Raw genomic sequence first — 17,773 nt, forward strand, 5'->3', positions numbered from 1 at the left:
ATGCTGCACTCAGATGGACCTGTTCCACAAGGATTCACAGGAGTAGTCTCCCAATTTAAGGAACTGTCAATAGATGGGTTTGTCATCAACACATCAGAGAGGGACAGATGTATCAAGATGAAAAATAAGATACTATTGGTTCAGAATATAATTGTCTTTGAGGGTGAGGAATACATTGTCTGCAAAGAGTATAGACACATTGCAAAGTTTTTTGACTATCCCATTGACTCCACAGAATTGGGAATTTGTTTTGTGTCAGATCTAACACCAAATCTGATGAGCTTAAAGTTAGATACCGATTTGCAGAAGTGTGTCCGGTTGCCTTTGGAGGTTGGCTTTGTTGTCATTCCACTTCTTCATGCAGACCCATCCTAAATTTCAGTCATAGAGTGCAGTGGTGTTTGGTAAATTTGCTGAATAATAGATTTTATTTCCTTTTTTTTTTTTTTTTTTTTTTCTTGAGGATATATTTTTTTTAATTTATGTGCAGATCAGCATCAAATTTAGACAGTGTCATTGTCCAGCCGGCCTTCACTTATTTCTCTTGGTATGTATAGCATATTTATACTTCTAATATCTTGGGTCTGGAGCATGTATTAATGAGGACTTTTATGTGCACTTAAACTATCATTCAACAGCATTTACGATTATCATAAATAAAAAAAGACTTATAATTATGTTAAATTGTTTAACATTAAAAAAAAGAGCATTATTGTTATTTAAGCAAAAGTTATTGTTCATACTATAATGTTACTAATGCTAGTAACTTTGTGCCTCTTTATCTTCTAGGCCATGTTTTACATTGTAGAATTTATAGAAACCCAAGAGGTTGAAGTAGTGCCAGCACTGTGGGTTAAAGATGAAATATGTCAGTGGCCAGCTCAATATAGACCTGATGATTTAGGAAAGGCCATACGAAGTGAGGAGCAGCCTGGACACTTGTGGGACACATATCATGTTCGAATTTTATATACAGCTGGTATGCCCGTCACATATTATTTATCAATAGGCTTCACTATTTTGACAAATCATAATCTAATGATATTTCTTTACAGCAACCTACAAAGCCGCCCGTCTAAAACTTCCTCAAGCTGAAATCCACACTGATCTTCAAACAGCAGAAGAAGAAGATGCAGATGAAAATCCAAAGAAAAAGAGAAAAAGGCTGTAAGTATTAATTTTTTACAGTGACATGTACTTATTATAGTAAATTATGCATAATTACAAGTAACTATCCCTAAACCATACCATAATTGTAACTCTAGTGAGTACTTGTAGTTCATTAATATTACTCCGTACCAATATAACTGCACAACCTTAAAGTAAAGTGATAGTGACACAAAACTTTGACAGTGCTTATGGGAAACAGGTGGGCAAGTAGGAGATAGTGGGACACAAGGGAGAAACAGGAACAGCAGTATTTAAAACAGTACCAGACTAGACTGAGACTGATCTGTGAAACTGGCTAAAATTAATTGTGATTTATTTTTTTTTCTCCCCTCCACCCCACCACTTACACCACTACAAGACCAAACATTCGCTTTGAGAGTGACAGTGATGATGAAGATATGGTCAAGCAAACAAGAGCATTGCCTCCAGCCCCAAAGATAAAAGGACCAAACTTTGATATACAGTCTGCAATAAAGAGACGGGTTCAAAAGCCTGAACCTCACAAGCAGATGACAAGCCCAGAACCCAGATGGTCCGTGACAAGTCTTGAGTCCAGGTGGTCTGAAACAAGCCCTGAGTCCAGACGGTCTGCAATAAGTCCTGAACCCAGTCGGTCTACGACAAGTTCTGAACCACAACGACAAGATGAAAGTCAAAGACAGCCAGGAACTACTTCAAGTAGTTTTGCTCGTAAGTGATTTATGCAATGTTTGTATTGTTTGTCTGTAAATGACATATAGGTATATATGTATGTATATATTCACACACCCTTTTTCCACTGTCTTAACCAAACCATTCTCTTTGCTTAACCATTCTCATTCATGCTGATCTGGCCCAGACAGTACGGATATGATTTAATTTCCACTGTGGGGCTGATAACAGCCACTCTTTTTAATGCAAATGCATCAGTTATTGCCTTGGTAAATAAAGAGTTTACAGAAGATACGAGATGTAAATAGCAATCTTATGGAAGATGATTAGATACTTCTTTTAATTGTATTATTAATTTGAGTTTCGTCACTCAAATAGATCACACATTTAGCCAGCTACAGAGAAGCTGAAAGCCAGGCAATGCACGGGGGACCAAGTGGTGAAATCAGTTAGCCAGACATGCTGGGAATTCCAGGCCGAGAACGGTTTGTAATTGTTCCATACCGTTTCAGGCTCAAGCGGAAATACAACTGGCACCATTCCTTACTGTTCTTAGAAACATTTTGCCCCACTGTGGAAATGCAACTGTATATTAGACACATGGACGGATTTTTCTGTCCTGCTTCTGCAAAAATATATTTGACCTCCTCCTGCAACATTCATGTTCTGTCCAGCACCCGATCACAAAAGCCCGCATAAAAGTATAAATAAATAAAAAAAATTCTGTACTAAATGAAATAATTTCAAGTTACATGTCACCTATCCACAACCTACATATCCCCACATAAATGCTCACAATAAATAATTTGTTATTAAAGCCTCAGCATTCACAAGCCACTCATAGGCTACTGCTTGCTTGGTTTGGCATGGCAGAATTTGCGCAATGTGCGCTCTCTTAATAATTCCTAAAAAAAACCCTGACATTTCAGTTCATTGTGATCTCACAAAGCTCCTTTATAATCAATGAATGTGGCTGCACAATAAATCTTTCATAATGTCTACACTTTGTTTGTTATAATCGGAGGTTTTGCCAGCATGCAGAACAAAAAAACTGAACAAAAACTCTGAAGTTTTGAGCAGTGAGTGGATTCTATCTTAAATGCATCTGATTGGCTATTATGTTTAAAAATTATATTGTCATTTATAAGGCAAATAACAAACTGAAACAACTAATTAGTCTTCATTCATATGTTAACTAAAAGTCCTTCTAAAAGTATATATATATATATATATATATATATATATATATATATATATATATATATATATATATATATATATATATATATATATATAAAATTTTTTCTTTTCGTTTCATCAGATGTAAAGAGTCATCTTGGAATTTATGTATGTCTTTATTTTTAGCTCTTCTGCATAGACTTCTTACAAATCAAGAAATGATGATGGATCAACTCAAAGTGATTCTAAAGTCCATGCAGAAAATGGGTGAACCAGCTCGTGGACAGGAGCCCCTTGAGAGGGATATACTGCCGCTAAAAGATCTTACCTCCCTGCTGGGTCTGGAAAAACGTCTGAGGGAAGAGGCTGACCTCAAAAACAAAATGGTAAATAACACTTTGCCTTACCAACTTACAAACATATTGCATAAACTACACCGGCATATAATCAACTTGACTAAGCTTTCGTCAGACAACATATTAATATTCCACTCAAGAAAACAAACCATGTGTGTACTGATATGATTAGTAGGACTCAATAGGGCCTTTCGCACCGCAGGAACCTTTTCATAGTACCAGAACAAATTGTGGAACTATCCACTTTTGGGCGTTTTCGCACCACAGGAACAGGGTGCAATTTTAGTACCGGACTGCCTTTTTTCGGGAACCAAATTAGCTCCTACTCCGGAGCAGGGTATAACCAGCACAACTGGTACAACCCATAACGTAAGTAGACATTGATTGGCCAGACGTTTTCGAAAATGCCCATAATTTAAAATGCTGTGTAACATACTGTAAACATTGTGTCCACTTATTTCGCAAGTTTGACGAACAGCGATAAATATACGGACACTTAAGTGCAGGCACTTGTAGCACTGCCAGTTGTAGTTGGAGATTCTTAATCCTCCTTTCCGTTCTTTCAATCGCTTTATGTATACATCGACATTCCATGTCCATTATTGTGAAACCCGCAAGACACAACAAAAACACAGCTCAGATCACAGCGTCCTCCATTCTCCTGTTGTTAACGTTGTTGAACGCCGCACACAAATGACATCGCTGTCGACTGGCTTACCTACTAGTCCTAGAGTCTCGCACTCTCGGTGCGAATGCAACACTTTAAATGGTTCTTGGAAAGAGTTCCCGCAAAATCGTCCCTGTACTTTAGTACTCTATATTTAGTTCTGGAACTAAAGTGGTGCGAAAGACCCTTATGACATACTTGGTCTCTTAATAGTGTTAAACGCTGATTTTATGTTTATCACAACACACTTATAGATTATAAATAAATTCATAAACGGTATTGCCTCCAAGGACAAAATACTTGGCACTACTGTAGATCTCTACGCAGAATATTTGGGGAAACCGCCAGCATGTTGAGCATAGTTAAGAAAACAGCTCGGTGTGAAATTACATGAACAAATGAAAACTTTTTTGCTTAATCGCTCAGGCAATTCGTATTAAAATAATCTTCAGACATGCATTTATAACACTTCATTCTTTTGGAAGAGTTTCTCCACGTCCAGGGACAGGCCAACATTGGTTGGTCTTTCTTGTCATCTTGCAGCCGAATATCGCTCTTATAATTGATGGACAGACATGAGCGCACCTCCTTGCTTTACATACATATAAATTTTAGTAGATGTTTGGAAAAAAGTCCATTAACATATTTTAAACTGGGGAGCATTGAAGTATTAAACTTGCAGAATTTATTTACTGCTGATTAAACTTTTACATGTGTAAACATTAATGACTTTTCCATTTCATGACCACTTAAAAGGATGGGTAACTTTTTTTGGCCAATATGTTTCTATAGCCACCTGAGTTGGACAGCAGTGATTCTGTCCTCTCCCTTCTGGATGCTGGTTAGATGTTGCTTTTGATTTTAGTCATTTACAGTTGGGGAGACGATGTATTGATTGGTAAAATTTGCTTTGTTTCATTTTACCTTCATCACTTTCTTGAGCCAGCTAGTTTCCAAAATGGCAGTGTTTTCTGCTATAGCACTGCCACTGTATCACCTTGACAGTTGAATATGGAACTGCATCAGTGATAGAGTGGCAGTCCTACAGTAGAAAACGGGTTAAGAAGGCCAGTAATCCAACAATGAGACTGTCCTAAATGCCAACTAAGGGAGAAGTGATGAATTTTTTTTATTTTTTTATTGTGAATAGTGTTACTGTGAGAAATGCTGATATAAAACATGGATCCGTGGCTTGTAATTGATCTTTTTCAGATTACTGCTTTGAGTGTCATTGGAGGAGTTGACATTAAGGATAGCGTTTGGCGAGTTATGAAACACTGTTTTACCAACTCCCTTGCCAAACAACTCAACTGGCGTGGCATCAATGGCAAAACAGCTTTCCACAGACTGCAGCTGAAAGATGTTATTACTGGTAAGTGTCACATTGTGCTGTCATCAGTCTATAAGTCCATTCTCCATTGTATGCATGTTTTATGCACACTATATATTAATGCTAGGTTTAAAAAAAAGTTCTCTACTTTTAGGAACTGTCAGAAACAGCAGGCTAACAGCAACGGCCACCGATCAAGAGATAGAATTCTTTATAAAAAAATGGCTTCACCTTGCAGGTGACCGAGATGGAGGGAGAAGAGAAAGAGAGAAACGAAAGAGTGTCCAAGAAACCTGTAAGTCAGTAACATTGTGTTTTAACTATATATGTATGTAATAATTTGTACTACACCATGGTCTGTCTAAATACATAATTTTGATTGGCTTTAAGATGTGTATGTAAACCATTGGTAACACTTTAAACGTTTCATTAGTTAACATTAGTTTACTACATTAGTTAACATGAACTAGGAAATAACAATTCCTCAATAGCATTTATTAATCTTAGTTAATGTTAATTACAGTGTTTACTAATACATTATTAAAATCAAAAGTTGAATTTGTTAACATTAATGCTTAATGCTAATGTATTTTTTATTATCGAATGTCAACAAAGATGATTAAATACTGTAACAAATGTTTTGCTCATGGTTAGTTCGTGTTACTTAATACATTAACTAATGTTAACAAATGAGACCTTATTGTAAAGTTTTACCAAACTGTTTAATGCGCAGGTAGTTCCGGTCCATTTACTCACCATTCAATATTTATGTGATGCTTCCAATAAAGGAAACACATACTGCTGTTTTTGAAGTTTTTGAAACTTGCAGCTTCACTTTTAGTTGAAAGAACCTGAACCTAAAGAACCTTTGAAACGATATGTATTGGGAAAACCGCTATGCAAATAAATGTGAACTGAATTGAATAGAATTTTTTTATAAGGCACAAGGAGGAGTAAGACCAAAAGACATAAGCACTAGATTCCCCTTAGTCAAGATATTTCTTAAATGCATGTTCTCATTTATTTTCAGATCATGCCACCCTTGCTAGATGGTGTAAAAAGTTACATAGTGTACCTGTAACAATAACACAAAATAAGTACAATGCCTATCTTTTTTGTTTTGTGTTTTTATTTAATTTTTTCTTGTAATTTTATTTTGTTTTGGGAATTTTGTTTAATTTGGCTTCTAAAATCTTACTGAGTCAACAGTTTGTTTTTTTGTTTTTTCATTTTTGTGTCCTTTAAAGGCCTGCGAGATTGCCATGATGCTGATGGGCCCAGTCAAGGAGGTCAATAAATCCTATAAGTTTGGATTGTTCCTGTTGCCAAGGTTCTGCAGTGTTCACTTCTACAATGTCAGACAAGTTTGTTTTTTGGATGAGCTAACTTATACATAGCTACTGGAAACATGTTTTGTTTTTATTTCATTTCTACAATATTTTCTATACACATATTTTGTGTTTATTGTACTGTTTTTTTCCATGTTTAGATTGCTTCCCAGTTTTGGAAATGTAATCATGCAATGGGTTTTTCATTGGCAATATTAATAAATAATTCAATTTTTTCAGAAATGTGTTTGGATCATCTGTTGTAACTTAATATTTAGGTAGGCCATTTTTACATTTCTCTTGACTGTATGTGAATAATGTTGATGCAGAACTCACTTAGTGTCATTGATATTTTGTCACTGAGTTTCCAAAGTTTTAATGGCACAGCATGCACACACACGCCATACACATACACAGTTACAGTTAATTTGTTTCATTCTTAGTGGACCAAAACTGGTAAACATGAGTGCATTGTCAAAGTGCCATCGTTCCATGCTGCAGTGGGCCACATGAGGAATGTGGGAAAGAGGTTTTGCATAAAATTATAATGTGTGGCCCACATTAGGGTCATGTGTGGTTTATGTGGTTTGTTACATGTGGCATTGCTATGGCTTCCATGAGACCCAAATGTGGCAAACAGGAGCTGGTCGCCCAGTTGCCATCATTCCACGTGGTATGTGGGCCAGGGCAAGGTATTGCATTTGGGCCAAATCTGGGCCAGAATTCAAAATAGCTGTGGCCCAGATTTGGGCCAGTCCTACTTTATTCGTTTTGTTCTCGGCTGACATGGGGCATTGCTTTGGCTTCATTGTGGCCCAAATCTGGTAAATAGGAGCGGGCCGCCCATGTGCCATCCCTGGTGGTATGTGGGCCAGAGCAAGTTACTGGATCTGGGCCAGAATTCAAAATAACTGTGGCCCAGATTTGGGCCAGTCCTACTTTATTTGTTTTGTCCTCGGCTGACATGTGGCATTGCTATGGCTTCCTTGTGGCCGAGATCTGGTAAACAGGAGCGGGCCGCCCAAGTGCCATCATTCCACGTGGTGTGTGGGCCAGAGCAAGGTATCGGATTTGGGCCAAATCTGGGCCAGAATTCGAAATAACTGTGGCCCAGATTTGAGCCAGACCTGCTTTATTTGTTTAGTCCTCGGCTGACATGTGGCATTGCTATGGCTTCCTTGTGGCCGAGATCTGGTAAACAAGAGCGGACCGCTCAAGTGCCATCATTCCACGTGGTATGTGGGCCAGAGGAAGGTGTTGGATCTGGGCCAGAATTAAAACTAACTGTGGCCCAGATGTGGGCCAGTTCTGCTTCATTGGTTTTATTCATGGCTGACATGCGGCATTGCTATGGCTTCCTTGTGGCCCAGATCTGGTAAACAGGAGCGGACCGCCCAAGTGCCATCATTCCTACCATATGTGGGCCAAATGAAAGTGTCAAATGTGCGCCAGATCTGGGCCACAGCTATTTTGCTATCTGGGGAGTCACTCAAGACACTGCCAGATAGGGCTTGAGGTTGATACATGATAACTTGAGCGTTAAGCGATTAGTTTATATTAATTATCATTGATAAATTCTTTATATTTATTTATAAATGATAACTTGGGGATATGTAAGTGTTATTAATTGATAAGTGATCAGTTGAGTATTGAGTAAAAAATAATAATTGCATCAAGGTTGATAAGTTATTTCAAACTGATTTATATCTGACTTCATATAGACTTACCTGTTAAGTGTTGATTAATTGATAATTGATTGAAAGCACACCAGATTAGGAACTGATTTATAGGTTATTACTTGATATCTGTTTTCCCTAATAGAGTATGAGGTTATAATTTATATGTGATTTTTATATTGTTTTTCAGTGATACGTCAATTTAAATAATTCATCAACTAATAAGTACATTAAAGGTTATATGATTGATGTGATCACTTGTAATTGATTGTTTTTATTAATAATAATGATTTGAGTTTTTGATAGTGATTTTCATTTGTATTTATTTATTTATTGCATTGATGGATTATCAAATGAATGATGGCATGGAAGCAAATCAAACTTGAGATGCAAAACTTGATTTAGACTTGATATTTATTTACTAGAGTATGAGGTTATGATTGTCAAGTGATTTTCATATTGGTTTTCAATTATGCGTCATATTAAGGACCTCAGAAATTATTAATTACATGAGAGACTATCAGACCTGAGATTGATGTGATCACTTGATATCGACTGTCATTAATAGTTATTAATACTGTCTGATTTGAGTTTATTTTGATTTTCACTAGTTGTTTTTTAATGCAAAACTTGATTTCGATTGATTAGAGAAATGATTGCATGGAGCTAGATCTGGCTAGAGACTGATTAGTGGTTTTATATTTTTGCCAACCGCCATGGGATAAGTGGTTCTATAATAATTAATGCATGACTTGTTTTAGATTGGATAAGTAATTTTGCTTGATTTCTGCTTTGATTTTTAGAGGTATGCATAAGAACACTTTAACATGCTATTTATTTATTATTGATTGAGCAGTGTGCAAGTGATTGCATGAAAGCAATTCAAGTTAGAGATGCAGAAGAGAGAGGTTTAATAAAAAAACACATTTGGGAACACGTGCAACAGTGCTGTGTGATGCTGTCTGAGGTATAGAAATAATGCACACCATGAGCCTTTAAGACTATAGACTTGTGTATGAGTCATAGTCGACACTGCTGTTCATCATCACTTTCACATTCAGATACATTTCAACTCTGCTTATGCTTATTTATAATTTAAAGGTTATTTCTTAAACCATTGCATAGAATACTAATTTTCATGCATGCAGGACTGTATAATTAACCAGATCCAAATATGTTTACTGCACATGTTCCGTCTTGGTAAATCAGCATAATGAGATTTCATTATCCCTGCATGCATAAATTAAACCTGCATATCATAACACCCCTCTCTCTTCATATCTAGCTGAAGACGAAGCCTTTGATGTTAGATCACAGCAGGCACTGCCCCAATACTGAATGCCTTCATTAGCTTGACTATTCACTGACAACTGTGTTGTTGTTGTTTAATAACACTTGTTCATTGAAAACTGCAGTTTTTTTTTTCATTAGGGAAAACAGTGTCTGTAATTTAATGTTCACCAGCCCACATTATTTCATCAGTGGCAGTGACTCAATCTGAAGTGTCGCCACACTGGACATTTCCTGCTCTATCAGCTCATAGTGTGGTTCTGTATCCAGCTAATGTGTTTAACAGATGAATGACAGTTTAGATAAAAGCATGTTTTATGCTTGAAATGTAAACTTTTCTGAGTTCACTTTTGTTTTCATTATTTATTTATGTTAGGATTGCATTTGATTGGATTCTATCGTTTAGATTTAGATTTATTTTAATTAGTTTGTTTCTGCTAAATATACAAGAGAATGCCATGCAGATTTGTATTTATTTATTTATTTATTTATTAACTTTTTCTTGGGTCAATCACATTCAGTAGACAATATATTATTTATTTTTTTTGGCATTCAGAAATTTGGTTGGAGATATTTAGTAGCAAGTAAATGCAACCCTTTGCCAGGGTCCAAATGTAATTTTGGTTACACGTGCCATAAGTAAGGAATAATTGACGATGGGCAGTTATTAGAAAAATACTGCACACCTAAGGTACTATTCTGTGTTTTTGTGAAGCCCCAAGAAATGCACAAAAACATAAAGCACCACCAAGAGCAATGTGTAACATTTTACCAGATCACACCTATTTACTTTTATTTTTGCCCCCACTAACCGTTTTTATTTTATAAAATTATTGTGAACTCATTTTTGTAGAGTAACTTTTGCTGCTGAAATATTTACTAACCTAGTTTATAATATATTTTTATCATGTATTATAATTATATATATATATATATATTTGTAATTTGTTTTTTTTAATATAATATAATCACATTTTTTATATTTAGTAGATTGTGAGTAACACGCAAAAGAGTGATGATCAGGTCAACACACACTGAGGTAAAATAATAATTAAAAGAAAAGAAAATTGTGCTGGTATCGGATCGGTATCGGAATTGTCCGATACTCAGAAATTTTGGTATCGGATCAGTTCTGAAAAAATTTTATCATGCCCCGCCTAGTTATTTAGAGAGAGAGAGCGAGAGATAATTATGTTACTAGTCTGTGTGTCTCGTGTTCGGAAGCAATGTCTTTACTAATATTGAAGTTTTAAATTCATTTTCTTCATGAACAGCGTCGTTGTTACCTAGCTTGTATATGAAATGTCATGTAGCTCTTGTAGCTAAATTATTTGACTAATAATTGAGTGGTTTTTGGCTAGAATAAACTGCATTGTAGACAGCCAAAAGTATGGCAGTTTTTGGTATGTTTAGCTAGGCTGGTATGTCTTCATATTTCGAATGCAAAAGAAGATGAATGGAAGAAAGATCAAAAAAAATCAGTGATTCCCTTCTAGACTGTTTCCAGACTCAAATAGATGCATTTTTCATTTACAGTGTTGTCAGATTATAAGTGTTGCTACATGGCAACTCGGTTGTTATATTTTTCCCCCCAACACTTTTCTGAGTAGCACAGACAGATATTGGCTCTTGTTTTTTTAGACAGTAAAAATATCAATCAGTTCGCAACACTGTGACCCCAGCCAAAGCTGTCGTAAAGAGAGATGAACTCTATCTCCATAAAGTAGTGCTCATAAACTCCACGACGGACTCGTACTGAAACCATCACGAAGTGATTTGTAGTCTGAAAGGCTTTCGGTAAAGATATGAGCTTCAGACAGAGTTATTGCTCAATTTGAGTTGAAATTGCCAAAAATGACATTGATGCATTAAGGTGTGGCTTAAAGGGGAAAAGTCTTGCAAAAGCGAATGATTAAAGAAATCCCTCAACATAATAAGTCCGCTGCTGGATTTGGATGCGATTGTGCGATATCACACATAGAGAGTCATACGTTTGGATAAGGCAGACTAGTATTCCCGTCACATCTTCATTTAAAACAGATTACAATGTAAAATCCTATTTAATACTGATAAATCTTCTGATAATGAATGGGATTTGATGATCACTGTCAAATGTGCTAAACCACAACAAAGCCCATTCTTCATCAGAGATTATAATGAACAAACTTTAATGAGCAAACATTTAATGACTTATCATGATTTACTTGATAGCCCAAGGCCGGGCCAATAGTTGTGGCAAAATTAAAGAAATATTTCACCCAAAAATTAACATATGTTGAAAATGCACTCACCCTCAGGCCATCTGCGATGTAAACGAGTTTGTTTCTTTATCAGAACACTTTCGGAGAAATTTAACATTACTTCACTTGCTCAATCATTGGATCCTCTGCAGTGAATGGGTGCCGTCAGAATTAGAGTCCAAACAGATGATAAAAGCATCACAATAATCCACAAGTAATCCAAACGAACCCGTCTACATCTTGGATGGCCTTAGAGAGTGAGAACATTTTCAGCAAACGTTCATTTCTGGGTGAACCATTTCTCTAATGTGATCTGTCATTTTAGCTCATGATTTGCAAGTGTGCACTTGTATATAAAAACGGCTTATATTGAATACCAAACACATTCTCATGCACACTCATTAAAACGCTTCCTATCATCATGTGCCCTTGAGCGAGACACTTAACCCAGATTGCTCCAGGGGGACTGTCCCTGTAATAAAGACATGCTGAAGTCACTCAGGACAAAAAAGCAATTACCATATGTCTAATAACTATAACTAATAAGCTAATATAAGCATGCACATATTTCTCTGACTCACTTATGAAAAAAGCTTCCAATTAGTGTTTTACAGCTTGATGTCATTTTATGTGAGTCTCATAGAAATGTCTTATTTATAAGAAATAATATCTAAATAAAGAATATCCTATTGTTAGAGCTTTATTTATATATATATATATATATATATATATATATATATATATATATATATATATATATATAAACATGATGTCTCAACATAAATTAATTTAAAATCAGTCTAAATTTAAATGCATTGCAAATATTATTATGATAAATGCTTTATGATTTAAATATTTATTTTGCACACATTAATTATTTATTAAAATATTACATTAATAGTCCTAAAATATACCTCGTGTAATTTTTGTTTATTTACTTTTTGATCAAGAGGTGAAATATGACCCAGATATATTGATGAAAATTTCATGCAGTTCATTCACAAATAACTTTTTATTTTGAATTCCTATTTATCTCTCTCCCTCTCTTTTTTAAAGAAAGCAAACTGGTGTTTTATTGTCAGATGGTATCATATTTTGTGTGCACCGTATATATTTGTGTGGGTATATATTTGAGATATACAGAACTGTCATCAAAAGGTTCAGGGTATTTCAAAAGCAGTGTTGGGAAGGTTACTTTGGAAATGTAATAGGTTACAGATTACAAGGTACCCTGTTTAAAATGTAATAGTAGTGTAACTTTTTTAATTACTTTAAAAAAGTAATGTAACTAATTACTTTTGAGTACTTTTTGATTACTTTTATAAATTTCTAATGAATGTTTATTTGCAACTGTTAATCATCTTCAACCATTTACACCATGCAGGTTTAACCTTAAAGTAGTGTTCAACACTGTCAGACTTTCACCATCCTTCATCACTTGAATAAAGATGATCACATTTGAACACATCCACCACACAATCAGACTTTAGTACTGCCTTTTACTTTAATGAGATTGATCTGAAGTTCGATGCAGATTTAAAATCAAAAGAAATAGTTTATAGATACTGTTTTTGAAACCAAATCTTTGCATAACTACAGGCATCTAACTGCATCTAACAATGGTTTGGGGAAAAATAGTTGCATGTGTCCTATTTTGTGTACTAAACTCCTGAAACATTGGTGTCTTTTTGAAACACTGCTGTCTCTTTGTATATGATATGATGATAGTTTCTCAAAATAAAAATAAAAAAATAGGCTGGGAAATCTCACACTCATACACCCACAACCCATTCTGAAACATGGACAACCCTATTTTTTTTATGGACCTGACATGAAAAATTTGAATCCTTAGGTTGGGGGACTTGCAACATAATTAAGAGTTCTCTCCTGAACTGCACCTTCACTTCCATTATCCATCCATCTCTCTCATGACTTTAATACTGAAGATTTTTATTTGACTTTTACCATGTTGTAGGTGTATTTTGTTTTGTTTTTTGGCAAATGAATTACCACTTGTATTTATGTTTACAACAAATTCCATGTTAAACCACGGTTAGTACCATACCATAGGCTACATTAATTTTCCTAAGGAAATATGATGATTTTTCTGCTACATTACTACTGTAACATTACAATAGATAATAATGACGTCGTTTATACAGTATTTTGAGTGAGTGTGAGCAATGTGCTGCTACTTGACTAATTAAACAAAGACAAAACTACATTAGCATATTTACAGATGAAACTGACCTGCACCTGAAACCCTGAACAGAAGTGTCGCTTCTCTGCTCCAGCTGTGCGCGACACAGTTCACTCTGGTCTCTCTCTCTCGCATTGATTACTCCGGAGTCTGATCCAAACCGTTCAGCGGAGGCGCAGAGAGCGCGCGAGACCAACCATGGCCAGTCACAACAAACCGATTCATGATTTATTAGAGATTTAATTATCGAATGGCGGATTCGGAAATAATCGGAAATAATCAGCGCCTGATTTCCACAGAAACGCAGAACGTGCAGGATTCATATTCAGTCTTTTTGCGGCTTAATATTCACAGACACCAGTCCATATCGCGTTTTTATTCAAGTTTACTGACCTACTTTTGATTCATTCATCCAAAATGTGGCATATTTCGTCCGCGTTAAAGGCTGAATTCCATTTTTATGACTGAATTCTACGGATTATGGGACACATGTCTTAGTGCAATTTGGGAAAGAAATAAGCTGTATGTGGATGTGTGTAAATATTCAAATGTAATCCTCTTTGTAATCATTACAATTTTCATAAGTAACTGTAATTTAATTACTCATTTTTTCTTAGTAACTGTAACTGATTACTGTTACATTTATTTTGTAATTAAATTACGTAACGCCGTTACATTCCCAACACTGTTCAAAAGTTATTTGTAAATCTGGTACATTAATGATTTATTAAGTTTTGCAAAAGGCAAAGTTATCAATTAAAATTATTAAAGTGTTATAAAACACAGAAAATCATTTTTCCTTTTTTTTTTTTGAGTAAAGTATTTGCTGTTTTTGATCTCCGTCTCTCACTGACTTTGAAGCCTCTGAATTGGTGTTTTTTTTTTATATAACGCTTGCAAACACTGTTTTTTTTTTGAACCGCAGATAAAGATGACAGCCGTCTGCTCCTGAAATCATCATCTTCTATCATATCGACCTGTTACAGATGTTAAGGCTTTCCAACTACTTCTTTTATATCTTGGTGTACACTTGTATATAAAAGTAGAGTTCACAATTGAGTCATTACTTCCATCGGGGACCATTTAACAGCAGTTTCCATTATCAAAAACACAATTTTATGGCAAATCCACCATTATGCTTTCAAACACATATGGTATGTAATGTAACTGCATCCATTTAATAGTTGTGGACTGTTTATATTAATGTGCATAGATTCAGGCGCCATTTATGTAATCGTTAGATCATCTAAATACAGTAAATTACTTCACAGTTCATAGGTGATCACACTTATCCTGATAATTCCCAGTTAAATCTGTAATACCACTCATTATATTGAATATATTTTGTCTGGCATACTTTCTTTTAAAGTGGGAATCAATAAGTAAAGTACTTAAGATTACAAAATGAGCTAGTGGTTTCAAAATATTTTAGTATTCTGCAAATAATGTGTGTGTGAGTCTCTGTCGGTGCTGACCACAAACAAAGTCCCTGTAAGCAAGTCAATTCACTTGGCAGCCATCTTGGTAATGAAGATGTACTGTTGTTTTGTCTAATGACACTCTGTTGCAGAATTTTATAGTTTGTAGAGAAAGGTCTTCTTTTACTAGCCCAATGTATTGGCTATGGGCTAAAAGACAAGATGTGCCATTTAGGTGTCAGGATTAAATTACATTAGAAACATATACATTAAAAACATATTAAATGCAAGTGAAGTGTCTACTTTTTTTGTGTAAATAAAATGTCAAAATATGGGTGAAACAATGTTCCAACGTCAGTCTGAATAATAGATATATTTATAAAAATAAGTCAACATAGTTATTTTCTGTCTTTATGGCTTTTTGTCTCATAAATATGATTTACCGAAGGGTTTTTTTTTTCTTTCTTTTTTTTCTAATGTGATAGAAATGAGCTTCCATATGAAGGTGATGAAAATGCTTGTAGGTTTCTGGGACGAAATCACAAGAAATCATTCTTAATCCTCGGTTTTCAGAGATTATTCAACACGTGCGCCATCGCTGAGATTTGGTTTTGCTTAAATCTCTCATGTTTATGTCTCCGTGGTCTTAATATATTTATAATCTTCTGTCAGTTGTCTTTTCACATCCCACTAATGGTACTGAATTCAGTGGTTGAAGGGTTTCTGTAAAAAAGAAAAATGGCGATTTAAAAAATGTAATGAGGAACAACAGGAAGTTTTGACTCTGGAGTTTAGTTTCACAACATTAGTATATTCTCCTCAGTCAATACATTCATATAAAAAAAAACCTCTAGATTTCTTTCTGCTCAATGAAACAATCTGAAAAAAGTTGAGGTATTCCTGCTGAGGTGCACGACTGTAATCTTGTACTCGGAGCTTAACCCTGAATATTGAACCACATTTATAGTTTTCATGCGCTTGAAACCATCTGTACTATAATAATGGTATATAATCTTAACCTGTTTCAGAATATTAACAAGTTTTAACAAGTGAAAAAAAGTTTTAATGTACATGTGACAGGGCAATTTAAAATGTAATCTAGTGCTTTAACCGCTGACAGTATAAACACTCTGTTTAAAGCTCATTAAGTTAACCTACTTTTAGACCTCCTGTTGTTAAGGCAGTCATACTGTTTTAGTTGCTAATAGTAGTTGCTATGAAGGAATTCTATCCAGCATGTCCTTACATGCAGCTCAACCAATGATGTGAGTTTAGGGCGGGGCTATCACTTTTCTTGACCAATGGGGGATAGGGAACCTGTTTCGGGCAACCTGATTTAATTTTTTCTGTTGTCCTTGGTGATACTAGTGGTACAAAAATGGCATGCATGATATTAATCTCATTATTCAGTGCAAGAAAAATATGATTTCATAATCTATCATTATCGAATCTATTAATCTATCAAATAAATTGCATTCCTTTTTTAGCAGACATCCCCAAACTCTCTTATTTTTCCAGCCCCCTAAGTACCTGTTGTATAGAGACCATTTTCACAACCCAATAAGTTCCTAATGGATACAATCAAGTCATTTTTTTTCTGTTGAATATCCTTCTTCATTTGGAAATTGTCAAGCTTTTATTTTTCCTGTGAGGTTCTTGCATTAAATATATAGAAAAATGCAAGTATACATATTTAAATTGTCCATACACACCATGATAATGTTTACATTTTCTCTTAAATTAGTTTTTGTGTACAAATATATGCTATGATATAATATGTGATTTATCTGATTGATCTACACCTTGTGTAAGGAATTTGATTGACAGCCCTGGTTTAAATCTATTTCCTGATGGATGTAGAGATCTAATAGAAGCAATGATGTGTTTCTCAAATGGCTATGTTGTCCATCCCCCTCCCCTTATTTTTCCTGTCTTTTCTGATCATTTTCTCTTCTGCTGGATGCTCATAACCTAGATTCTGCAGTACGTATGTGTGTAAAGCCTTGAGCGGTTTTGCTACTGTTTTGAAGTAAGGAGGGGGGCAAAGAGGCCACCAAACTCTTACGCTTCTCTACCCAGATTTTTATGTGGAGGTTTATGCAGTTTGAGAATGTGAGATTAAGTCGCTCTGCTTTTGGAAGAGGAAGATCCTGCTTGCATCTAAGCCCCAAAAGCAAACCCTATAGGAGCTGGACAAGCTGTTAAATCACTCTGACAGATCAGGAAGAGCCTCAAGCTCCTCATGTGTGTTCGTATCCTGGTCTCGTT

General features: G+C 35.3%; 2 protein-coding genes across 4 annotated transcripts in view; both read left to right on the forward strand.

Moving 5' to 3' along the window:
* The window catches only part of LOC113072804 (phospholipid phosphatase-related protein type 5-like), a 48,104-nt gene that overhangs the window by 8,028 nt on the left and 22,303 nt on the right, over positions 1–17,773 (forward strand). The window lies entirely within an intron of this gene.
* Positions 156–6,923, forward strand: LOC113072803 (uncharacterized). 2 transcript variants are annotated; one of them, XM_026245778.1, is made up of 8 exons: positions 156–547; positions 790–979; positions 1,056–1,167; positions 1,529–1,860; positions 3,187–3,386; positions 5,236–5,395; positions 5,508–5,648; positions 6,601–6,923. In XM_026245778.1, exons 2-8 carry the CDS (start codon positions 793–795, stop codon positions 6,648–6,650), a joined length of 1,182 nt encoding a protein of 393 aa, XP_026101563.1. In that variant the 5' UTR covers positions 156–547; positions 790–792; the 3' UTR covers positions 6,651–6,923. The 2 variants fall into 2 exon arrangements, with proteins under 2 accessions (XP_026101563.1, XP_026101564.1); XM_026245779.1 differs by having other exon boundaries at positions 5,592–5,648; positions 6,601–6,919.

This window comes from Carassius auratus, unplaced genomic scaffold (genome assembly GCF_003368295.1).
Source record: "Carassius auratus strain Wakin unplaced genomic scaffold, ASM336829v1 scaf_tig00010602, whole genome shotgun sequence".
NCBI classification, from domain to species: Eukaryota; Metazoa; Chordata; class Actinopteri; order Cypriniformes; family Cyprinidae; genus Carassius; species Carassius auratus.

Excerpts from the sequence above, each read along its gene's own strand:
- LOC113072803 (XM_026245778.1), top strand. The coding sequence starts at position 793 with ATGTTTTACATTGTAGAATTTATAGAAACCCAAGAGGTTGAAGTAGTG. Across the intron at positions 1,861-3,186 it reads TACTTCAAGTAGTTTTGCTC|CTCTTCTGCATAGACTTCTT; the intron begins GTAAGTGATTTA and ends CTTTATTTTTAG. Across the intron at positions 5,649-6,600 it reads AAAGAGTGTCCAAGAAACCT|GCCTGCGAGATTGCCATGAT; the intron begins GTAAGTCAGTAA and ends TGTCCTTTAAAG.